Source organism: Microplitis demolitor, chromosome 2, assembly GCF_026212275.2.
Source record: "Microplitis demolitor isolate Queensland-Clemson2020A chromosome 2, iyMicDemo2.1a, whole genome shotgun sequence".
Taxonomy (NCBI): Eukaryota; Metazoa; Arthropoda; class Insecta; order Hymenoptera; family Braconidae; genus Microplitis; species Microplitis demolitor.
Genome location: NC_068546.1, coordinates 7,133,195 through 7,161,090, shown reverse-complemented (window position 1 = coordinate 7,161,090; position 27,896 = coordinate 7,133,195). Strand labels below are relative to the sequence as shown.

The following is a 27,896-nucleotide window of genomic DNA, read 5'->3' as shown; positions in this document are numbered from 1 at the left end:
GTTTTCCAAATATCTTCGGAATGGCTAAACCGATCAATTTCAACTTTTGATCAGCTCTAGAATTCAATGAAACTCACCGAGTGCTACCTCAAACGTCGAAATTGGTTTATTCGTTCAAAAGATATCGGCGTTAGAAATTTAAAAAAATATGTAATTGAATTTCCGAACGTTTATTGAACGAAATGATCTAAATAATTTAAAACATTAATCAAGGTCATAAATACTTGGCTAAAGTGAAATGGGCACAGATTCGGATGTAAACGAGTCAAATAGACAATTAACCGGAACCAACCTCTGAAACCACCCTTATATATCTAACCCCCATGAGAAGTAGATTTAAAGGGACCATTATACTCCCACTGAAAATTCTAAAAAAAATTTCTAAACTTCATTGTTTGTATGCTGAATATTTCCACCCTATTTTGAACCGGCGAAACCTACCCCTTCACCTTCCCTTACGCTGGAGAAGTTTATATCACTGCAAACAGTGTCTTATATACCCCGTCCAAAAAATATGAAAAAATTCTTAAAATATTGTTATGGCGTAACATGCGAAAATATTAAACTGACGTATAATTAAATAAATAAAAACGAAATTCTTAAAAACTGAAAACTAAACATATCAAAGGTCAGACGAGTAGTGGGAACTTGTTGATGTAAACAAAGAATACCATAAATTTCCCTTTTTATTACTTATAGAGAAGTAATAAATTAAGCAATCAATTAAAACGTGATAAGCTCCCTAATGCTTGCAACCCAAATAGTACTACTTTTCAATAATGCCACGCGAAGCTCCGTCGTTTTTTCTTATAACACCAAGTGTCACTACCCCGATAACCTTTACGTCTATGCGTTGTTGACTTTACATTTAATGCATTTGGACCCTTTTCATTTTTTCTACTATCTACCAATCCAAATAGTATCAAATTTTATTTAAAATTTTGAATAAATTATAAAACAAACTGATAATTATTAACAAAAACAAGGTAATAAACTCTATAATCGACACCATTGACAGCAAATGAAATCATAAATAATGCTTAATACGCAATAGTAGATATTGTACCATAACCCAAGAACTTTATTTGTAAATAAATATTAACAATTTAAGACGCAATATCCCAATGTACCGATACAAGAATAATAAACAAGATAACAATTAACTAACTACACAATATCGGACAACCATAACATACCATGATGGGGCAGATAACCATAATAACAATTCTTTAATATTTAAATCCATAGCCACCTACCTATAACAATAGGAATAGATTAAATCGATTAGTATAATAGATAAAGAAAAATAAAATTCGAGATTAGATAAAAACCTATACACTAAATAACTAATCATCAGAGGTCAATCAAGGAACCTAACTATTTGCGTCACCATTGTGTCCCACTAATACATATGTAAGTGCGTAACTTCTATGTTAAATAACTCAACTAATAAATAAAATACTGATTAGCTAAGATTCCCATGACAATTCACTAATGTCCATTTACCGATGGGATTAATAATAATTGCGAATTATTAAATATTTAAATTCCAAAACAGGCACCACTCCTAAACTACCAATGATAGTGATAAATAATCATAACCCATCGATAGATAAGGAAAAATAGATTATTAACTACTAAATACTCAAAACTTAATCTTAACGAATAATCTGTAATTAACCATTTAAATTAAGCCCATCTAATAGCATGGGATTGCATATCGTTCTTCCATTAACAGAATTAATACGGCCTGCCTTCTTGCGCTCCCAAGATTCTCTTATGACGTACCGCGTGACGTGTCTCGTCATTTCTCTCTTTAACCCATACAAGTATACCGATAATTTCTACTTCAATTAACTCGATAAATAATTAAAATAATGAGGAACTAAAAGTATCATTGTAATCCGATAAAATACCTTATCTAACTGAATCAATAATACTTCCAGATTATCTACTAATTATCTCGTAATAATTAAAAATAAGTTAGCATTTAAACAATAACAGTAAAACGAAACGACTATAATCAATTGAAAGACAATAACGAGAGGATTAATAATCAATAAACATCTACACCTTAAACCTAATTAATAATCCGAAATTAACTACCCAAAATAAGGCTCATCTAATACATTAACTAAAATCTAGAACCTTTTTTCAAGTCGTGGCTCATGACTCATCCTGTTGCTACCGCTACTTCTTGTGACATATCGCCTGACGTACTTCGTCACTTCTCTCTCTAACACATACAATTATATCGATAAATTTTAGCTTAAACGACTCGATAACTAATTAAACTATCGACCAACTAAACATATCACAATAATCCGGTAAAATAACTTATCTAATTATATCGATAATAATTCCAGATTATTTAATAATTACCCCGCAATGATTATAAATAACTAAAACATTTCAACCAATAAGCGTAGAAAGGAATGACTATAATCAATCAAAAGCTAATAACGAAAGAATTAATAATCAATAACAATCTGTGCCCTAATCCTAATTAGTAATCGGTAATTAACCCCTTAAAATAAGGCTAACCTAATAACATTGAGTTGGATCTAAAAGCTTCGTTCTAAGGCATGGCGCATGATTCACTACGATCATCTTTTTTCTCTAACACATACGACTATATCGCTAAATTCCACTTTAAATAACTCGACAAATAATTAAAATAATGAAAAACTAAAATTATCACAATCATCCTCTAACGCACGTCTATCTATTAACCTAATAATAATTTCCATTTATTGAATATTGTAATTGAAAATAGGTGTAACATTTAAACTGCTGACGATAGGAGGAAATGACTATAACCAATCGAAAGATAATGACAAAAGGATCAATAATCAATAACCACCTATACCGTAAATCTAATTAATATTTTAATTCCGGATATACAATTTAAAGTGAATTATTTCAAATAAAAATAACTTCGATTTTCAATTTTTTTATTCAACATTACAAATAACTTAATTAATTAAACTATTTCTGTTGAATGTTCTTACTGTTTTAAATATTATTTTTCAAATTTAAATAAATTTCGTCATCTTAAAAGTGTGTATTTGGACAGATTGTCAACTACCCAGTATGAGTAAACCCCCTTTGCTCATTTTTACATCAACAATTCTTAACATTCAAGAACCATAACCAACTATCAAGCCACCTGACAATAATTTATTTCACAGCGAATTTCAAACAATAACAATTTAATACGAATCGAATCTCAATCAACAATCTGGTCTCCAGCTCAGCCAAATCTTGTATGCTGACAATCTCTTATATTGAATAAACCAACTGTAAGTTAAATTAATTATTCATTCATCTAGTGATAAGACACATCCATTCACCTCATACATACTATTTTCGTATATTGACATACTCGACACTAAAAAGCTAGGTCTCCACTACCCGAGTAAATGGCTTAAGTACTTTGACTCAAAATTAAGGGACTGAATAACTTGTATTCGTCATTCAGGACGTAACAATATCCTTTCTTTATGCAGAATATTTCCATCCAGTTTTAATTCGGTGAATCAACCCCTTTGCCTACCCTTACAGAAGAGAAGTCTTTATCACTACAGACGGTATCTTATACCCCCTCCAAAACTTATGAAAAAATTACTGAGACGTCCTCTTTTTATGTAAAATAATTCCACCTTATTTTGATTCGGCGGAACCTACCCCTTCACCTACCCTTACGCTGGAGAAGCCTATATCACTGCAGACGGTGTCTTATATACCCTTCAAAACTTCTGGAAAAATTCTAAAAATATGCTTTCTTTATGTAGAATATTTCCACCCAATTTTGGTTTTGAGAAATCAACCCCTTTACCTACCCTTACGGAGTTGAACTCTATAACACTACAGGTGGTCGATTATACCCCCTCCAAAATTATCTTTTTAACTAAAAAGAACACGTGTTGCAGGAGATCAAAGTTCATTTTTCGATACAATCGCGGTTTTTTAAAATATCTTATGAAATATGCAGATTAAAGGAAAAAATCGTGAGAATTATTTTGTAGAAAAGGAAATTCTTGACAAAAAAGGTCATGTTCATTTTTGGTATACAATGTGTATTTACAAAAATATTTAAAAAATAAATTTTTTCGATACTATCTATTGAGCATTTAATGAATAACTAATATTAAAAATAACGTTTTTTCTTAAATATAGACAACTTCGTAATCCGTAACATATCAATCATTAATTCTTGTTATAGTTTCTTTATACTTAGAAAAAAGTTTTTTTAAAATATCTACATAAATACACATTCTATAAAAAAAAAAAGAATATGACCTTTTTGTCAAGAATTTAATATCCTACAAAATTGTTTCTGCGATTTTTTTCTTTAATCTGCATATTTCATTAGATATTCAAAAAGAAAACCGCGATTGTATCGAAAAATGAACTTTGATCGTCCTGCAGCACGTGTTCTTTTTACCTAAAAAAAAAAAAATCCAAATTCCCCACGTATTTTTTCACTAAAAAGAAGCTTTTTTTGGGGTGCCTGAGTAAATTTAATTTTTCATGACCACCCTATAATACACCCACATACACGCACACATCTACGCAAACATGCACGCACACACACGCAGCCGCTTAGGCGAAACTTTGAAAATAGCTAGAATATCACTGATAGAAGGATTTCTTAGCATTTAAAAACATTTCTTACTCTTTAATGAATCATTTCTTAAACATTGGATATTACCATTTAACAAATATTTCTTACTGTAAATAATGATTTCTTAAATATGAATGAATCGTTTCAAATGCTACGAAATCTTTCTATCAGTGTAGCTTTCTTGTACCTCAAAACGTTGACGATGAAATCTCGATTTTCGAAATTTAGAATGGAAACAGTAACTTCCTATAAATTCTCATTGCAAAAAGTTAAAACATGAAGTTTTGTATTGGTTCAATACTTCTGTCGTTCAATCTTTTAATCATTCAATAATGGAATTCAAATTAGAAAACTTTTCTATGAACAAAAAACCTGTGCACATGCTTATCCAGAAAAAAATTTTATAGAATGCACTCAATTTCATTTATTCAATATGGATGCACTTTATTTTAACAATAAAGTAACCAAACTTTTCTTAATAAGTTTAGATTAATTTTTATACAATTTTATTAAAAATTTTCGATCACCCTACTCAAAATAAACGATAGATTCTTACCTTTAAATCGCTTACATTTGCAAATTTTAACTCCGTTTCTTCACCATTGAGCATGACGAAAACCGACTCTTCTTTAGTTTCATCTGGAAAGAAAATTAACATAACATGAACGTTAAAATTATACCATAATAATTGTTTTTTACATAGTGGGATCGTGTTGCATTTATTGGTTGACATTTGATAGATAAGCTTTAAATTTAAATTTTCAAAAGAAAAGAATTTTTAAAAAATGGTTCAAGAATAGATATTTGCAAAAATATGATCCTTGGTTGATTGATTTCTTTACGCTACGATTTTGTACTTTGGAGTAAAAAAATTGTAAACAAAACCTTTTTAACTTCCCGCCAAGAAAATCGACGATTTTCGAAAAAGTCGAAAAGTTATTGTTTTTACCCCGATTTGAAAAAATTGAAATTTCATCAGATGTCGACGTTTTGAGGTCCTAGTAAGCTATTCCGACTATTTTCAGAATTATGTCCGAGTGTGTGTGTGTGTGCGTGCGCGCGTGTGTGTGTGTAAGCATATTAACTCTTTATAACTTTTTAACTAATAAACCGATTTCGATGGTTGAGGCGGCAATCGAAAGACCTTTTTGGCCATCAACTTTTCTGAAGATCAAATTTTCTGAAGATAATAAATAATAATTTTAAGTAATTTTAATTAATAATAATAATAATTACTTAATTAATAATAATTTTTCTGTGGAAGAAAATAAGAAAATTTTGATGATAGTTGTGTGTCAGATAATTATGAATAGTAAATCCTGAGCATGATATATTTTTTAAACATTTATCTAAAAAAAAAACTGGGATATGAAATTTAAAAAATCGAAAAAAAAATAGATCCCATCGTTGTCCCATTATGAGCATAGCTGGAAAAGTTGTAGAATAGGTGACAGTTTGCTGTGGAAAATTATGAGGAAAATCTATCAGTACGTGATTTTTGTAAAGCGACAATTTATACTTAAAAGTTAAAATTTTAATAGAAGCGTGGTTCAAAAATTTTTTTGATATTCTTTACTGAAAATATGTCCAAAAATGAACATTTTTTGTCTGTTTGAAAATTTTATTCAAACCACTTTTCACGAAGTTACACGCGTTTCAAAAAAAATCTCTACATTTTCCAAAATTCGATATTTCGAATACGGTTGGAGGAAGAAATTAAAAAAAAAATAAGCAGGTCTCTCTTAACCTATGCTAAAAGATAAAAAGGATCAGGCCTGATTTGGAAATTGGCCATTTTAAAAAATATGTGTACAGATATCAGAAAATATATGTACAGATAAGATTTGATATGTTCTGATATGGACACATCAGACTATATATAGTGAAATTAACATTGTTATCTCGGAAACTAAATTTATGAATAAGTCTATAAAATTGTATATAACTTTGTAAAGTTGTACATGCAATAATTGTCACGCAAGGAAACAAAAATATCCAGCCGGGTCATGGGCTCGAACCCGAGTACTTCTAATGTAAAGTCTGATCTACTAAACACTCTGCCAAATCACAAACTTGAAATGCAAGATTGGTTATATCTATTTTGATATAATTAAATTTAAGAAAATTAAAGACATCAGATTAATGATTGATTTGGTTATTTGTATTATATTCAGTTATGTTATTGTTTATAGTAACGGGACCATTAATGGTATACCCACCGGTGATGGGGCAAGAACTACTTCTTTTGGTAAAAAAAAAAAGCTGAAGATTCTTAATCTTAATTAAACTTTTTTCAATTCAAAATCTCAGTTTTTTATATTGAAATTGATTACAAAAATTTGAAATTCTCTCAGATATTTCAAAATTGCTTTCGTTAGCTTATTAGAAAAATTTTTCAGCAAAGTTTATATACATTATGATATTTATAAATGCGGTAAATTAAAATATTTAACAGATTTCATAAGATTTTATGAATCATTATAAAATCGGTTTTTTCGAACAATGTTACGTTATTTGGTCATTTCTAAATTGTTTTCAAGCCATTTAAAACCTGATCGAGATATTTTTCACAAGCATATTAAAATATACATACCCTTATCAGATTATATCTGCTCATATCAGGACATATAAAAAAAATTATATACAAGCATATCAAGTCAGATCAAGATATATCAAATCTGATATCTACATATCAAGTTAATACGGCTTGATATGGCTAATTTTCATATCAGACTATATCAGAATATATCAAAAATTATATGGGCATATCAGATAATATCAGGTCAGATATGGATATATCTAATTCTTTAATATGGCCATATCAGGTCATATATGGCTTGTTCAGAAAAATATTTGACGAGTGTTTATAAATTTACGATTTTGACTTACAAATTTATTAGTTAAAATGTTTTAAACATTTTAGTAAGAAATTTGGAACAAAGTTTCTATAACTCGAGTAAAAGTTGAAAAACATTTATTTAATTTTTTGGAACAGACTGAAGCTCGGCTGAATGAGATCTAAACCAATAAACCTGGACCTCAGTTAAACTAGGTCTTGTTGCATGACAAATTCGGCTAAATGCTCTAAACTAATTTTTCACAGCACGGATGAACCACGATTAAAGTGTATTAAAATAGGTGAGTTCCATATATTTTTTTTTTCGTCACTCATAATTAATTAATTCATTCATTATAGCTAATAAAAAGAGAATAAAACAATAATTAATGAGTCATTAGCATAATCTGTAATTATTGATAATACAAGTTCAATTATTAATTAATAAAAACATCAATACCCTGCAATTCATAAATGTTAAATAAGTAACAATTAAGAAAACATCACTTAATTTTATTTATATTTAGATGGTAGAACTGTATACCACACACGATAAATTTACTTTTCATTAATCGCTGTTTTGTTGCATTTCAATTGTCACGTAACGATTCAAATTATTTAGTTTTAGTTAGTAGTAACTTAAATATTTTAATTTTACGTTTAAATTTGAATCGTTACGCGGGCATTCCGCCATTTCGCCGATGGAGACGGCAGTCCGTGCACAGTGCTAGCGCAGGCGCGCAGCGTATGAGAGAGCATGTGTGCAAAATAATTTTATTTTATGATTTAAAAATATAAACCATTGATTTTTGTTATTTATAAGTTTTTATTTATGATTTCGAAATAGTTGGGATGCATAATCCAGCGTAACATTATGCCCCAACATTTGTTTAACATATTATTTTATTTAAACTTGGCATCCGAATAAGGATGTCAGTTGTGGTTTGGAAAAATATTGACCGCCGGGTAGGGGAAAATCAATACCTTGGCTATATTCCCGACGTCAATTTTATAATTTTTAAATAATTATTATTTCATTTATTAGATAAAATAAAAACATGCATATGTTATGAATATATAGTTCATACATAACATTAATTATTCATGTATCATTCAGGTGTCGCGAAATTATCTTTATAATTTATATTTATAATTTAAAACAAGGCCCAGGGCTAGTAAAGATAATAATAATAATAAATAAAGGCGACGGGTGCGCCACGTGGGCGACGACCAACAGGTGGAGGAGAGGGTAATTAAATTAAAGATACGGGCAGTTATTGTGTGCGGACGCTGTCCTTTGTACATCCTTACATTTATATTATTTTCTGCGAAAGCGTACAGCTATCAAAGTTCACCGGGTGAATTAGCTTATATATTTTTTTTCAACTCATATTATTTTGGTTGTCTGAAGAATTAATTTTGAGTAAGTACTTTGGATTTCTTTCACGGCATATATTTTCATATGATAACCTCCCCCGGTAGTTGTTGGTCACCGCGGCGAGTGAAATTAAGTTGTTAATAATTAACTGCTGAATGATACATGGCATTTATTATAGATAATCATTGTTAATTAACGTGGAGTAAGTCTTATCTTATTGTTAAAAATATCCATATATATATATATATATATATATATATATATATATATATAAAACATATACGACGTAACTAAACGTTGCTGGTAGACATATATAGATCTATAGATATATATATCTATAGAGCGCATACAGTACTTGAGCAAATTCCTCAAGTACTGACATCATCACCTGGGGCGAAAATTCCCCAAAGTATTAAAATTATTTTTTCTGTTTTCACTCAAAGTATTTGTCTGAATATTAAGCATTATTATTTATACTTATTGTTATTTAAAATAATTAAGTAACTTTACTTTTATTCAGTTTTGATTTATTTGTTTACCCCAGCGGTCAAGATCATTATTGAAATTTTTGTTTTAAAATTATAAATTATTTTGAATACAGAGGAATTTATTATTTTGAGTGTGAGTGAGGATAAATCCCGTGTCTTTCTCTCTCTCACAAGTGTTGAGAGATAAAATAAGAGGTAAAAAGATTGTTATTATTTATTATTCTTATTTGGGAAAATTTTAAAATTAAATAATTGTTGGTTTAACTTAATATTAAATCAAAATTGTTAATTAAGTTAAATTATATTTATTTTTGGTCTATTGAGCTTACATAATTTATTGTGATACTGCGATCATATTTTGTGGCAATCACCAGGTATTATTGTTGTTAATAATTTAATAAAATTAAATATTGTGAAATATTATTATTTTTCTATTGTTTATAAAAATTAAAACTCGGAAACCAACAGCTGTCGGGGAAAATTTAATATTTATTTTCCTCTGGATCTTTTCCTACTGACTAATTTTATTTACTTTTCCTGCTCTTATTTATTACCTGTATGTAATTATTTATCATATATTTACTATTTCTTTATTATTTATTTAATTTCTATTGTGTCTCTCGACTTATCCGCTTCGCCACAAGTCACTTGCTCGGATTTTCCCTCGTAAATTCCTCCTGAATAAATTTTTTCCATTGTAAGTAAACGGTCTGGCGCCTGCGTGCACTAACCTAGCCTGAGGAGCTGGTCCAGGCACGACAATATTTAAGTATTATTTATAATTTAACAATTATTTAAATTTATTATTTTATTTTCATTTGATATTGGTATTCATCATCATTTAATATTGTTTATTATTATTTATTATTATTTAGTTATCACACGTGGGCGACCGCATACGCTATATTAGACTGTTTCGCGTCTCCGTCGCGGAATCTCAGATCAGTATACATTATACAATATTGTTACAAGCAAAGTTTTAATCGTCATTATCATATATTTTTTAAAAATTTAAATTATCTGTTTTAAAGGTCTTCTAAATTACAATGCGTAAAATTAGAATAATTATCAACTAAAATATTATTATTGTTACTATTGTTATCGAGATTAGAAGGTGGATAGTATCTCGTTTCAAAATAATTATTATTCGATAATTAATCATTATAATAGTTAAGGTCTTGAGGAGGATTATAAGTTTCACCAGTGCGGCTATTATTTGATACAGGAAATTTAGAGGGATATCCCGTATGAAAATAACATATATGGTCAAAATATATGATAAATATCAGAAAATATATGTGGCCAATTTAACTATATTTTCTGATATATTTTTTTTTATATTAAAAAATATAATATTCATCATACACGAGTCCATATATGTTTAGCATATATAAAATATATATGTCAATCATATACAAGAAATATTTTTATCATATATGAAAATATATATTCTTGTCGAATACGAAAACTATATTTTTATCATACATAAAAAATATCTTTCTATCATATACAAAAATCTACTTTTATCATATATATAAACATATATTTATATTATGTATGGAAAAAAAAAGTTTCTTATTCGTATGACCAACTCCAATTGAATTAGATCTAAATTTTAAGATACTCCTTAAATTGCAAATAAAATTTTTAAAATTAGTTAATTTGATGCGAATATATGATGTACCCATATACATATACATACACAGAATAAAATATATGCTAAAATATAACGAAGAAAATATATGGTGCCATATATAATATAAATTATATGCTACCATATATTTCATTTCATATAAAAATTTTATATTTTCTGAATATAAAAGGAAATATATCAATACAATATATTATAAGCTAAATGTAAATGTTTATATAACTTAATATAAAAAACATATAAGTTACATATATTTACTACTGTGTATAATTTTATATTAAATCGGCCAAAATCTCTATATGATTTTCTATAATACACAATATAATATATCATATATTTTTTTGTTGCAAACATATGTGATGTTATATATTTTAACCATATACTGTTTTTTCATACGGGGAGGATGACACGAATATGAATTAGCATGATAATGTGCTGGTGGATGATAAGGTTGATATTAATCACTTCGAACATTGTGACTGTAATAAAAATTTTGGGAAGGGTTTAACCATGTTTGATGTTGCATTATTTCTTTTTGATTATTATTGAAAAAAAGCATCAGCAGGTTCTTGAAAAACATTTATTTTCGTTTCAGAAGACTGTTTCGATGACTGGCTTGATTGAGATAAATCATTTATGGGTGAGGTATCAATTTCATATTCTTTTGAAAAATGTCGCTGAAAACGGCTCTCAAAGCAATAGTATCAAACTCGGTTATTTTGGTCTTTTAACAATATGGAATTAAGTTAACTAAAATTATTGACAATGTATTAAATTGGTGATATCTTATCAGCAAATATACTTAATCTCCATTAACTAAAATTAAAAAACAGTATTGCGCTTATTTTGCAACTGTGAACTATTTTTATCAGATTTAATCGATGATGGTGATTTTAAATCTTCATCCTTTTTGACAAATTTTCATCATCAGTTGAACTTGAATTAAATGATTCGTCAATTATAAAAGCTTCATCTCCATACTAGTCTTCAATGTCAGACGAATTTTCAGGAATTGAAATTCTATCAACTGGAGAAATAATATCAGATAATTTATCCTTTGCTAAAATTTTGATTTCAGATGAAGTATTAATCAATAAAGTACTGTCATCATTCAAATTTCCAGTAGCAACTATGAATGTTAAAATTGCAAAAAACTGTTAAAATACACAAATATATACATTGATAAAAGAATGGTACATAAATTAATCTAAAACTTACCAAACATATTCTGCATGCTCGTGATCATATATTCATGTATTAAATTTGATTTAAATTTTCGGTTCTCTAATTTTTAATTTTAAATTGAATTTTCGATTTTTTCGAGAGGTCCTACCAAACCATTATTGGGTTTGAAATGTACTGGTGGTGTCTGGTGTGTCAACAGAAGCTCTTGTTGAGATAACTGGAGTTCAACAAGCGCAGTTGGAATTACTAGTGCATCTTTCTTGTCAAAATACAGCGTTGAGTGATGGCGTTCATTACAGATTTCGCATCCTCTGGGGATGTAGCAATAGTGTACATTGTGTCTACCCGGAAAACTGTAGCACAACCATTCTTGAATGACTATCCTCATCTTATCTTCCAATCTGAAAAGTCTAAAAGTAAAACAAAACGCAAAGAAATAAGAATTTGAAAAAACATTGCAGGAGTTCTTGGAGAAGACGGTGAGTAGCTTTTTCTGGTCGTAGCTGATTTGAGAATCATGAATAGCGACTTTTTTGGAAACTGGCTCTCCGTGCTCTTCAGAGCTCTTACTGAACCAGTGAGAAAGTTTTTTAGTTGGAATGAGATGGATAGTCGGTGGTGGACCCCAGGCGAATCTTTCATGCCTCATGGGTACGAATATCAAGAAGCTGCACTACATCGTGTAAAAGAAGATTATCCCAGTGCTTTGCTGGACTGCCCAAAGAGTTGAGAGCATTGAATCACTCTGACACCGTAGTAAAAATGGAGTTCAGAACTTTGGCTGACTTGGTTTTCATTTTGATGAGTGATCTCAATTTGGTAAACTGAGAAGTCTTGAGTAGTCTCTTGTTCTCATAGCGAGAAGTGAGAAGGTCCCACGCTGAGGCAAACGAGTCAGTAGACACCTTGAGGTTCACAATGTGACTAGCCGTATCTCTTTCCAAACTTGCACAGAGGTAGTGCATTTTCTCTACCTTTGAGATGGTCTGGTTTTTCACTTCTCATGATCAGTCTCAAATCGGGTCCAGTTGCTGTGGAGTATCTCCAACTTAGCTTTGGCCGAGTGAATTTCAGCTACGGCTTATCGGTTGTTGTCTACTTCCAATGCCACCACTAAATGTAAGTGTACTTGCTGGATTGCAGTTGCAGCTTTTCCTGATGAGACGTCATGTTGACTTCGTCAACCTTTACTCCCTGCAGCACTCCGTGCTTTGCAACGCGTGAAGTTAGGGCTGATTGGTTTCAAATCGAGAAATCCCTAACTTCAATAGAGAACTATCCGACTCAAAAGACCAGTAAACGTTTTAAGAGATGACTGTGGGATAGGTTCTCTATTGAAGTGAGATTCTTACGATTGAAGAGATTTAGGTGGTCTTAAGAAAGACCCTTCAGAGAGTTCTGAGAGGTACTTGAAAGAGTTTATTTGGTAGTGAAAAAACCTGTTTTAAGAACAGCTGCTCAAAGTAAGCGGATGTGGTTTTGAAGAAGACTACTTAAAAAGTCCTGAAAAGAGCTAATTGATCTGACAGATAAGTAAAGCCAAGCCTTGCTTGTTTGGGTATACTAGTATTAGAGTTTTGGATAATCTTGCATGTTATCTGTAGCTGACTAAAGATCGGGGCAGTTTGACAGGCGAAGAAAGACGACGCTGTAGTATTTATTTGTTTTTGTTTTCTCATCTTAAAATTCTCTTAATTTCATATTAGGCTAGTTACAAAAAACTGCAACATTTGCTGCTATCTTGATTAAGACTTTCACAAATATTAATACATAAGTTTTGTTTTACATTTGTAATTTGTACTAGAATTTGTGAGAAAATTCGAAAAAAATCACTTAATCATTTTTTAACCTCAACAACTAGTCTTACCCTATTATCAATACTAGAACTTCAAGCTACTGTATACAAAGTATCTACAATATTGACAAGGTTAAGAATATTGAGTTGTGAGGCAATATTTTTTTAATTTTAAATGGTGCATTTGTGTAATTGTATACTGCAATAACTAAAAGGATGTGTAGATGTTGTGTTCTCTGTCTATGAAATAGTTCAGTTTGTTTATGTATGCCATTACTAATTTCATTAATATTGGGTTGATCTCGTATTTCTTTATTAGTAGTTGAGCAATTCGCCCCTCGCAGATTTGAATCACGGTGGAAACTCCGTGGAAGTGTAAGCACCATGGATCCACCGTGGTTACACGGTGGGTTTACCACCGTGTATACATGGTGTTCCCACTGTGATTACGCGGTGTATCCACCGTGATTCCACGGTGGCTTTGTGCCATTTCACCACCGTGGTTCTACGGTTTATCCACCACGTAATCACAGTGGAAACACCGTGTATACTCGGTGGTAAAGCCACCGTGGAATAGCGGTGGACACACCGCGTAATCACAATGGTAAAGTGGAACAAACCCACCGTGTTTCTACCGTGATTCTAAACCACCAAGGACGTCAAGGATCATTCGAAGCGTTTTATTTTCTAGTGTTATTATTTGATTAATATTAGATTTCAGTGTACTGCTCCACACTGAAGCAGCGTAGAGTAATATAGATTTTCTCATCATTTTATAAAGTATAAGCTTCCCTGCTTAAAAAATCCGATTGATTCTTATAGCTGTATAAATAATGCCCTATACTTAACTATATTACTTTTCATAGAACGATTCATTCTTATAAAACTTCTATGGGAATCAACGAGAATCTATTAGATTTTATGAGATTTTCTAATCAGGATTATTTTAAACACTTAATTTACTTTTTCTTCATAATAGGGGGGATAGGATTATTTATATTTGGTTTTCTTTTAACACATGTTTATTGTATGTGCTAGAATGAGGCAAATTATTATCTAGGATTACGCTTAGGTACTTAACGTTATTATTCAGTTCAATATTTTCATTATTAATGATAATAAAGAGATCTTTTTTAGTCGTTTCTTCTGAAGCAGTGCAATTTTTATCTCATTTAGAGATGATTAGTGACAAGGCACACGTTCACAAATTTATTTCTATTAATAAAACTCTACAAAATTCACTAAACTCAATATTACTATTTATGTAGAGAAATATCGTCGGCGACTGGCATCTGTTCAACGGAGAGGCGCGCTGAGGATAGCTTGCGCTTACCGGGTGGTTTCGGAAGCAGCCGTGATGGTCATCGCGGGTATGATTCCGATCGACCTTTTAGGGTTCGAGGGGAAGCGCATCTGGGATGCCCATCGGGCTGGGGAAGAATCGTTGGAAAGAGTTAAGGCTCGAGAACGCGAGGAAACCCTGAAACTCTGGCAAGAGCGATGGAAATTTGCGGAAACAGGACGTTGGACATATAAGCTCATTAAACGAGTCCTTGATTGGATTTCACGGAAAGAAGGAGAGGTAGATTACTATCTTTCCCAATTTCTGTCCGATCATGGCCAGTTTAATGAGTACTTGTATCGCATGGGAATCCGAACCGATCCTTATTGCCAGTACTGTCCGCAAGTTGTCGACTCTGCCGATCACACATTCTTTTTCTGTCAGCGTTGGTCTGAAATACGGCTGCGCTTTCAGGAGGAGAAAGAAGTACCAAATGCCGCTGACCTGGTGATACCTTGGATGTTGGCGACGGCAGACAATTTTAAGACCTTGACGACTTATGCCCGAGAAGTTTTAATGGAAAAGAAAAAAGAAGAGATTGAATAGATTCGAGAAGAACAAAAGCGACGGCGACATGAAGAGGACTAGTACTGCGAAGTAATGCTTGCGCGGTCCCGCAGTACTAGGTCTGAAGAAGGAAGGGAGTGAGGTTTTTAGCCGGTAGGGCCCCCAGGGATACAGTTATCTACTTGGAGTAACATCTTAAGTGGTACGTTCTTGGGGGAGGAGTCCGGCACACGGAGGGCAATATGCATATGAAGAGCAGTTCATGCTTTTCATATGGGTATTGTCTTCTACGGTGCGTAATAGCATTTTTCCCTCAGCCTCTTCCCAAAAAAAAAAAAAAAAATATTACTATTTATTGCTCTACTACTAAACTAATGATACTTTGACTTATTTATTTGAGGAATCCACGTTTCTCAGTGGCTAAGGACCCAGTAACCAGCTTCCAAAGTTGACAATTACTTACTTATACCACAGTTACAGGAACAAAAATGCAGCTTCACTAAAGGCTTATCTGTGTTGTCATTGGCCAAAAGTATCTAATTCACCACGGAATAATTATATAATACTTCACTAAGGCAAAAGAAAGTTATTTCGTGTAAAATAAATCTCTCAACACGTGGTTAGACAATAGATAACTTTATCCCATGAAATACTAACTAACGAGCGTTGAGCCCACGGAAATAATATTCCCAGAAAATAGATAAATAAAGACAATAATGCCTGAAAATATAATCAGAACTTTACTCGAAAAGATTCCAAAAACTTAACTAGATCTTACCATTACGAAAAAAAAAACATAACCGTTCACTATGATGGCGGCCCAGAGAAGAAAGAGTTGTCCTCTCTCCGCAAATTTTATGGTTCCATTACTTTTCCACATGGTGATTTATGGTTTCCACACGATCTATGATCTAACGCCGATACAGATTATCGACCGCTTAATCGATTTCTTTCACCACCCTCGGGGATCATGGCGTATAGGCGCACACGGTATTGCGCCTGCGATCCAGCTGCGTATATTCCTCAATTGTTGGTAAGATAGGACACGAATAGCATGTCACTAACTGAAGGGTCGATTTGTTCCTCAAAGGCCATGGGCACATCACATAGGACTTTTGCTGGAGAAATACAGATATTTCTCTCGTTGACTACGGGCCCCACCGAGCTACTGTAAGAATTAATCCAGCTAGAGTAATCAAAGCACTTATAGGCTAAGAAAGAAGGAAATCCAACAGGGACTAAGTAAGTAGATAATAGCGTATTCGAAACCAGACAAATAACAAGTGGAGGAAACCCTTCTTAGAGTATGGGGAGAAGTTGCGTCCCACCACTTATCTCGACGCAACTTGTTGACCAGCGCAGGAAGACTGGTACTACGGGGGGCTACTTTCCAAGTCCACTGCGGACAGATTCGCTTTATTTCGTGAAATGGTAGTAATGTTTGACCCAAGAGAGGTATTGACACGTCGTGGCTGTGGTTCGATACTACGGGCAATGAGGAATTTTCGCCTCCGGACATTATTGTCACTGGATATTCTGGCACTGGTCATTTTCACCGGTCACTAAGCCAGACGGTGTCAAAAGTTTTTTCAATGCCTAAGAGAACCATTGCTCTATATTTGTTTTTGTTAAAATTATTGGTAATATATAGTTTGCTATTCTTTCTAATTGATAAACTATGCTATATTTTTCCCTTATGTCAAACTGGTCACTCATTAGAATGTTGTATTGTTTTAAATTTTTTTTTATATTGTTTAGGATGACTGTTGCAATGATTTTACTAAGTGTTGAAAGTAAGCTTATTGGCCTGTAGTTTTGGAGAAAGAGTTTATCTTTTCCTAGTTTTTGAAATGCTATTAGGTTGACTGTTTTCCATGTGGTTGAAAAATTTGATAGGAGACAGCTATTGAAGATATGTATGAGTTAAAAAAACGCTTCCTTTAGCAGGTTTTTGAGTACAATGTTCTGTATGTTCTGTAATCTGGTCCGGGGGCTTTTGTAGAATTCGTTTTTTTGATTATATTGTAAATTTTTTTCGAGGAATTAAGTGTAATAAATTTGAGGTCACTTGGTTTTTGCTTCATTAATCTGATTATTTTTTTCACTAATGTGTCTTTTTTGTTGACTAGTAATTCTGTCGAGTGGTGAACCAATACAGACTGTTGTGCTAGCACGTTGGCTTTCTCTAGATCTGAGAAGGATACTCCATTTGGTCCATGTAATGAAGGTGTAGCGTTCGAGGATCTTTTCGTAAGTGCTTTGGCTGTATGTCATAATGTATTGTCAGAAACTTTTAATTTTGTTAATTTATAGGGCCAGCGTTTGTTATTAAATTTATAAATTGTTAATTTTATATTTCTCGATAGTCCGTTACATTCCAATCGTTAGATATCTAGTCCAGTTCTGTAGTAAGCAGTCCTCTATTTTGATTTCTTTATTAAATTAGCTGCATAATGTCTTGTGGTAATGGAGTATGATTTAAAGCGTGTTCTATCTTAGGAATTGATGAGTCCTTTGATTTTTCAGTAAGTTTGGCAAGGTCAGCTACATTATTTCAACTTCAAACTTAACATTCTATCTAGGTCTTATCATAGTTTCAAAGCTTTGCAAGCTTTTTTAAATATAGGAACCCACATCTTTTATAATTTTAAGTCTTAATTACTTATGTATTATACATTACCATCTATTTCCATTAAATTTTTCTTGTCGTTCATAAAACAGTCTTTCCATTTGACTTCACTGAAAAATAATATTGTCATCATCGTAATACCAAAAAGTTATAATAATCATCTAAAGTTTAAATAAATATTGTTAATTATAAATACAGCAAAGCTTTATTTACGTAATGGTTAGATTGATATATGACCTACACAATGTTTTGTCAAATCAATTATCTGAAGTTCTTTGCAAAAGTTCGTCGGTGTCTTTTTTCACCCTTACTCTTAGAAAAACGAGCCTAATTTCAGAACATGTGTCACATATTCCCAGGTGCACCCGTTGCTGAGCTCTCTCCAATTTTGGAGTATTTCGTAGGGTTTGAAACGTAAAATTTAACATTTTAATTATAAAAAGGCAAATGTATTTTACAAATTTATAATTTGATTGAAGCCAGCCAGTCTCCGGACGAACGTCCGGGGCCTGAGATGTTCATCGGCTGACTGACTGCTCTGGATTTTCATCCACAGTGCACTGTAATATGAAAATTAATTATCTAGTCAGACCAGCCAGCAGTACCAGTCCTTCTTCCACTACAGTTCAGGTGTGCTGTCTAAATGCTAATTTACTTAGGGCTCACCTAGATGATCTACGTCAATATCTTGATTCCAAACCACTTTTTCAAATAATTGCAGTCACTGAAACTTGGCTTGACAATAGCATTCCTGATTCTATCGTTAAGTTATCCGGCTAAAACATCGTCAGGAATGATCGTAACACTCATGGGGGTGATGTTGCTATGTATTATCATGAATATTTACACATTAAAGTCACCCTCAAACAGTTGATCTTTTGGACAAATCATACTGGTACTCCTGAATGTTGCAGTTGTTTACCGCCCACCACATGCCCCATTTGGTGAACTTGCTAGCGCTCTGGAAATGGCAATGGATGGTTTCAGTCATAAGTTTATCCTTGGAGATTTCAACGCTGATCAACTTCTCCATAGCGCTGAGACCGACTACATCAGGTCTTTTCTGCACACAAACTCTCTGAAACTTGTTGACCATGGGGTCACTCTCATCACCAGGCAGTCTGAGACCTAGCTTGACCTATGCATTGTCGACGACTATGACGTCATCTTCCATGGGGTAAGCCTGACCGTCCATTTGGTGCTGGGAATCACTTGATTTATGCCACTATGCAACTCAATCGCATAATGCCGCGTAAAAAGACAATTCATACTAGGAAGTTGGACAACCTTGTTAGTCCAGTGGCTTTGGTCACACTCAGAAATTTGGATTGGTCTTTTATCAACTTGCCACTGCTGAATATCCACCAAGTAGTTGATGACTTCTCGCAACTATTTCGTGATCACGTCGATGCTGTTTCTCCCGTCAAGAGTATGACTGTCAACTCGCTCAAGCATGCTCCCTGGCTATCACATGAGCTACGAGTCTCCGAGCATTGAGCAATGAGTATGACCTTCTAGACCCCATGCAGTGCGGCTTTCGGACTGGACACAGTACGCAGACTGCGCTTGTTAGGCTACTTAATGACGTGAGGTTCAACATGGATAAGAGAATGGTCACCATATTGATCCCGTTCGATTTCTCTAAGGCCTTCGACACTGTTGATCCGTCACTTCTAGTCCAAAAGCTTGTCTTCATTGGATTCTCTGAGTCTTTTGCGCAGTGGCTAACCTCTTACCTCACTGGGAGATCTATTGCGGTGAAGTATCCTGATGTGAACCTCACAGGTTGCATCCAAACGAACATTGGTGTTCCACAGGGTTCCCATTCTAGGTCCTCAACTATTCTCGCTTTTTATTAACGATATTGGGCTGGCCATCAAACACTGCAAAAGACTTTTCTATGCTGATGAGCTTCAAATTTATCCATCGTGCTTACCGCATGAGCTTGCTGACTACATACTGATGATCAATGATGATATTGCGCGTATACATGCCTGGTCTGTGGTTAAGTGCCTGCGGCTCAACATAAGCAAGACAAAAGCTATCATCTCGGGTTCAGCCCCGTATGTCAATATGCTAGATTAGTCCAGCATAGTGTTTGGTTGTGAAGGAGTCAAAATTCCTCTGGTCTCCTCGGTCAGAAACCTAGGTGTGTGCATCAACTCCAACATAACGTTTGAAGAGCATACCAAGTATGTTTCTGGTGAAATCCACTTTGCACTCTACAAACTATATAGCTTGAGAATTATACTGATGTCACTACCCGCAAGTCTCTAGTAAATGCGTTGATACTTTCCCGCATCGACTACTGCACTGCAGTGTTACATGGTATTGGTGCTGTTTTTGACATCAAGCTTCAAAGACTTGCTAACAAAGGTGTTCGGTATATTCTCGGGCTGCCTTAGGATTCCCCCATCTCCCATGCCAGAGCGGAATTGGGATGGCTTTCAGTTGGTAAAGCTAGGGCTCGAGCGATTATCATCCTGACCCGGAAGACCATTCTGCAGAGTTCACCTTCCTTCCTATCCGGCTGAGCTACTTGCCAGATATACTGCTCCCACGCCACTGCGTAATCAATCGAGCGCTATCACCTTGGCTATACCTAATTATCGCAGAAAGTCTTACAAGAATGCTTTTGCCGTTGCAGCTCCATATTACTGGAATAGCCTCCTTGACTCGCTAAAGCTCATAAATGATACGCAGGCGTTCAAAAGTGCTCTAAGTGCTTGGCTGCTTACCTGTGATGAATCTTGGGCGACTGGTTACACTTCATAATTTATTATTTCGCTAATTTCTATAATTTAATTATCTGTTCTTGCTGATTTTTATCACATTATATTTGTATTTTTAATTATGCTGTATTTTCTAGTTACATTATTTCTCTTTGCACAGCTTATACGAATGTGTAATGTTATTATAATAATCATAATTATGCGACTTCGGTTGCAATGCTCTGTACAATGGAAAATATTTTGTTTAACGAATCCTGAGCAATGAAGTTGTGATCTAATCTAATCTCTCTCTCTCTCTCTAAATTTTAAACTTGGATCATTAATGTCATTAATGTAAAAGTGGACAATCTTGTTGATAACACCGAATTCAAAGCTGTGCTGTCTGATGTTACTTCTCGACTTGACAAGCTTGAGCAAAACTCGGTTGTTGGATCGTCATCTGCTTCTGATTCATAAATGTCCTTGCTAACTGCTACTACTAATGCTAATAAGTCACGCATACAAAAAGCTCTTGGGAGATTATCGGGCTGCATTGAGGTAAGTATATCCGGTTTCCCGGACAATGATCTTTTTAAGAACCACTGTAGGCTTGTGCAAGCAATACTCACTACTCTCAATGTAAATGTACCCGGAATTTACTCCCCTAATGTCAGACGCTTGAAACGTGAACCAGTTTCAAATGTACTACCTGCAACATCTTCAGGTACTCCTGCTTTGTTACATCCACCTAGCTTTGTGGGTAACAGACGTATTTCTATTGCCATCAAGTCTGCTAACGTGGATACCGTATCTAGGATCATTAGTGCTAAGAAGAAATTTGGTCAACTTAAGTGGTCGGCGGTTACCAGTTTACCTGCCAACAGTGATTTAAAACTTATCCCGTCCAGTGATTTTAATATCTATGTTAATGAGCTCTTAAACAGCAGAACTTTTAAGCTTCTTGGTGAGGTAAAGAACTGCTGAAACCGCTGGGATTTAAATACATCTGGGCCAAAAATGACAAGATCATTGCCGAGCTTAATGATGATACACTTGTCAACAGCCTAAAGTTATTTTGTCCCGAAAACTTGATTTACTATCTACACAACCTGCTATAGAGTCACTGCGCAGTAGGGACTGGTTATGGGTATTGTCATCGGAAGTGACGGCTGATCAATTGGCATCTAGATTTACTCAACAACTTGTGGCACATGTTGATAAATATGCATTGTTCGTAAAATCATTGTCAACTCACTCAAAACTGCTCGGTGGATCTCAAAGGACAACTCTGAGCGACGTGCCGGGCTATTTATAGACGTTTTTAACGACTCAGAAGACGGGATAACTTGTTGCAGTATCGTACTGCTCGCGATCCTTATCGATTTCAACTTTATCGTGTGCGAACTGACTATTATGCCAATCGACTAAAGGGCCTTTCTAACAGTGTGATGTGGCTGGAGTTATGGAAACTTGGCTTGCTCAAGGACTCTCTCCTAAGCGCCTCTAGTCCTAAGACCCTCGCTGTTGATCCCACTGTACTCAATATGACTTTCGTTGCTATATCCCAGTCATGTACAGTATATCACTTTACTGAACCAGCTATAAAATCAGGATCACAACCAGAGTTGAAATTCATAGAGACCAATGCAGATAAAGTTCGTAAAATCTTAACCTCTGTTAGCACTGATGCAGTTGGATCAGATGGAATTTCCAGGAAGATGGTGTTGGCTATCTTACCATCGGTTCTCGATCACATAACGTGTATCTTCAATGCTTCTTTACATAGTAACTCCTTCCCGGATGCTTGGAAAAGGACTATAATAGTGTCAATCAACAAGATATCGACACCTTCAACACCGAATGACTATCGACATATTGCTCTACTACCTATCTTGGGTAAGGTATTGAAAAGGTTTGTCTTTCAGATATCGCAATACCTCGATGACTATAATCTATTTGATCCACTTCAATGTGGCTTCCGTCCTGAACATAGCACTCAAACAGCCTTGTTAAAACTGCTTAATGACGTGAGATACAATATGGATAAGCGTATGGCTACCATTCTGGTTCTCTTCGATTTTTCCACGGCCTTTGACACAGTTGTTCTTACACTGCTATTACGCAAGCCTATAACCATTGGATTTTCTTCATCTGCCGCCTGCTGGATTTTGTCTTATGTCTCTGGTAGAGAACAAACTGTAAAGCACGTTGGTGGTAAACTTACTGACTAGGCTCGTACAAATATTGGTGTTCCACAAGGCTCAATCCTTGGACCTTTGCTATTCTCACTGTTCATCAACAATATTGACTCTTGTATTCACTGGTGTAAGAGACTGCTGTATGCGGATGATCTGCAGATCTATTTATCGTGCTACCCACAGGATATCTATGGTTGTATTTCCAAGATCAGTGAAGATATTGCTCATATTAAGCAGTGGACTACCTCAAATGAACTCAAAATGAACCTGGGCAAGACTAAAGCCATAATCCTCGGGTTCAGACCCTTTATCAACTCTATTGACACCTCTGCTCTAAAACTTGGCTGTGACGGTATCAATGTTTCCGTTTCATCGGTGCGTTACTTGGGATTCATCCTGGATTCCAAACTTACGTTTGCAGATCATGTGAAGCATATGGCTGCCAAGATTAACTATGTACTTTATGGTTTATATGGCTTACGTACTTTTACTGATGTAAGATTCGCAAGAACCTGGTAAATGATTTAGTTCTACTACACGTCAACTACTGTTCAGCTGTTCTGCATGGCATTGGATCAGTCTTGGACACTTAGTTCCAGAGGATTGTCAACATGGGTGTTCGCTTTGTTCTGGGACTTCCATGGGACTCTCCAATCACTCAAGCCAGAGTTGACCTCAGCTGGCTATCAGTTGGTCAGGCAAGGTCTCGCTCCCTAATGATTGCGGTTAGAAATGCATATCTATACCGTCAACCACCATATCTGACTGATCTGCTGCTTGCTCATGTTCCTGCTAGGCTTCTGCGTAGCCAGACTGCAGCATCTACTCTTGTTGTACCCAATCATCAAACTCATGCCTACAGAGCTGCTTTTTTCACTGCTGGACCTGATCTGTGGAATGATCTTCCTGATTCTCTGAAACTTACTCAGAGTACATCAGCATTCAAGACTGCTCTTCATAACTGGCTTTTACAGCAAGAAACTGGTGGATAGCCTGTGATAAACTTGTCAATTCTAAATTTGGAAATTTTAATTTCACTATATAATTGTCTTAAACAAACTATTTGTTAATTTGTATTATATACAGCCTTTATTAATTGCTTTATATTTTTGGTTACTTCTTAATTGTTGCTAATTTTGTATTATTTTGTTCAACCCTATGAACAATAAACTTCAATCTAATCTGATCTAATCTCTGTGAGTATTGCAGTATCTCGTAAATTTTTGCTCCGTGCTTAAGACTTATTCACTGTGTTGTGTGCATTCGGGCGCTTTTTTTTTTGCAGACCACTGCTAGCTAATATTGCAGGCCTTGCTTTGTAGCAGTTTGTTCCTGTGTTAAGGCTTGTAATTATCAATTATTCAATTTATTAAGTTCCTGAGGAGTCATTTTGGGGTTACTTGCTGTCTCACTTTCGCCTGACACCTCTCCTCTCTTGGACACGTGACGCATACGCTGTGAGTACCCATTAGTTTGGCTTGGGACTGAGCGTTGCTATCTGTGTACTCGCCTACACTAACTCGGAATTGCACGCTAGTGACACCACGCTACCTGTCATGGATAACACTGACAATCTGAATCCTAGTTTACCACCTGCTTCACCTTCTGGTTCTGATTCGTCATCCAAATCTACTGATTATCGTAAGAGAACTCGAGCGATGGATGAAAAGGGCATGGATCTGCCACCTGAAAAACCTGCTGCAAGAAAGATCACCCTGGCTGCTGTCATGTCAGGCACAAATGCTAAAAATCCCACTCTCAAGAAGCACGCCTCGCTGCTTAAAGATGTACCTGATCTCAAAGCCAATCTTGAAAAAATTCTCAGCTGCCATCACCTATCTGAAACAAACTACTGAAAGGCTTCAAACTGATAACTTCACTATCAAAGAATCTATTGCTGATGTCATGTGTAGGCTTCAACAGCTGGAAGCAGCAAGTTGCAGCACTGGTACCTCGACTGTCAAACGTGATAATGAATTGGCCCTCCCACTACCATCGCCAATAGCAACACGATCAACCTTAAAAAAGCCCTCCATACAAACTCAAACTGTCTGGAATTTGTGATATCTGGATTTCCTACCTGCTGTCTTAGTCATGACCAAGCGCAGTTATTACGTCTTGTAAACTCTATACTTACAGTGCTAAATGTTCAATTGGAACCCAGTGAAATTGTCGGTGTGAGATTTCTGACCAAGCATAATACTCCTGCTGAGTCATCTTCTGGAGCTTCTGGCAGTTCTGCGACTGACAACCATAGCTGTTCCTCTATTGCTATCAAATGTTCCAAGCAGGCCACTGTATTTAAGATCATCTCGGCTCGGAAGAAGCATGGTGTACTAAACTGGTGTTTTTTAAAAACACAACCTAATGTTGTCTCTTTTCTCACTACTATGCCTTCAATCAACTTTAACGTATATGTTAATAAGCTGCTTTCCAGCAGAACTTTTAAACTGCTTGGTGAAACGAAGAAAGCGTTAAAATCAGCTAGCTTTAAATATATATGGTCCAGAAACGACTTTGTACTGGTCAAGAAAGACGAACATTCTCTTATACAGATCATTACCTCTACTGGGAATATAGCCAAGATACTTGAGGATAACTCTAGAAGCAATTTAAACTAATCTGTCGTCTATCACCTAATGTCATCAGCCGCTCAAACACACTTGATACCAGTGCATCACTCCAAGTTTGTCATCTGAATGCCAATTCTCTTAGAGCGCATCTGGATGAATTCGGCTCTTTCTGGCTTCCAACAGTCTTGACCATATCATCAAAGTCACTTAAACTTGGCTTGGAAACCATATACCTGACTTCGTCATCAGCCTACCGGGTAACAATCTAGTTAGAAACGATCGCAAGGTACACGGGGAGGGCATTGCTCTATACTATCATGAATCTTTACACTTAAAAGTCATCCTCAAGCCTGTGATTATCTGGACTGGTCAACTTGGCGTACCGGAGTATATAACTTGTGTCCTCTATCCAAAGAGGGCGTTACCTATATTTATTGTTTATCGGCCTCCACATACACCATTTGGTGACCTTGTCACTATTCTCGGAACTGTTTTTGATGGGTATAATCAGAACCGAATTCTTGAATACTTTAATGCTGATCAGCTCAGTACAGGACCTGATGCTGACTATATGAGGTCTTTTATGGCTGCAAACTCTCTCAAGTTAATTAATCATGTTGCGACTTATATCACTGGATATTCTGAAACATGGCTGGATCTCATTTTTGTTGATACTATGGACTGCATTAGCTCCTGGGATAAAATAGATCTTCCTATTGGTGGTGGGCATCTCCTGATACATGCCACCTTGAAACTGAACGACATAGCTTCCCCTGCATCTACTATTCAGACCAGAAAGCTCGATAGACTTGCCGACTCAAATGCACTGGTACTACTGGACAACTTGGACTGGTCCTCGATTGTGTCTGTGGAGATGGACATCAACCGAGTAGTTGTGTGTTTCATGGAAAGCTTCCTAACTCATGTCAAAAATATTGCTCCTTTAAAAAATGTCACTGTCAATTCAATACAACATGCACCCTGGCTGACTCATAGTCTAAAGGAGTCAGAGCGTTGTCTGTGTACGCTTTACAAGTGTTTTCGCCGAAATAAGTCTCCAGCGTTGCTAACTAAGTATCGCAGGACTAAAGAACAACATCGAGCTACTGTAAGAGAAGCTAGGGCTATTGACTATCAATCTCGGCTATTAAACTAAAACAGTATTGCTATGTGGCGTAAACTACGCAAACTTGGACTACTTCGGGTCACACGAATCGGAAGGCTTGCTGTTAATGTCACTGAGCTATGCAATTCGTTTGCTGCGGTGTCGATTGTTGAACATCAAACACTTCCTGCTAATAAGCCTAAAAAGCTGAGTAATCATCCTGAATTTAGTCTCAGTGAAGTCTCTGTTGAAACTGTAAGGTGTGCCCTTCTCTCAATGCACTCTGATGGTGGGTGCTGATGGAATCTCCACTACAATATGGATTTAGAACTGGGCATAGCATGCAGACGGCTCTCATTAGGTTAGTCAATGATATCCAATTCAACGGATCAACGCATGACTACTTTTCTGGAATTGTTTGAGTTCTCCAAGGCTTTTGACACAGTTGATCCTGATCTCCTAATTCGGAAGTTAGTGATTATTGGTTTTTCTGAGTCAGCATCTAGTCGGATTGCTTCATATCAGACTGGTAGATCCATTGCTGTCAAAGATTCTGATGAGAACCTCACTGACTGGATCCATACCAATGCTGGTGTCCCCCAAGGATCAATACTGGGTCCACTTTTATTCTTACTCTTCATTAATGACATTGGTATGAGCATCCGGTTCTGTAGACGTCTTCTCTATGCTGATGACCTACAAATCTACCTGGCGTGCTTACCTCATCAGCTGGATGAATCTATCCAACTAATGAATGAGGAAATTGAGCATATTCATGACTGGGCTGCAGCAAATTGATTGAAATTAAATCTTAGTAAGACCAAGGCTATCATATTTGGTTCTACTTCATATGTAAATATGATTGACCAGT

The 27,896-nt window shown here is 34.9% G+C and overlaps 1 protein-coding gene across 1 annotated transcript in view; it reads right to left on the bottom strand.

Annotated features, from left to right (window-relative positions):
- LOC103576471 (GTP-binding protein REM 1) overlaps positions 1-27,896 on the bottom strand; it is a 57,160-nt gene that overhangs the window by 23,945 nt on the left and 5,319 nt on the right. Inside the window, exon 4 of the mRNA XM_008556689.2 lies at positions 5,184-5,266. Within this exon, the coding sequence (XP_008554911.2) occupies positions 5,184-5,266 (83 nt within the window). The remainder of the gene's footprint in view (positions 1-5,183; positions 5,267-27,896) is intronic.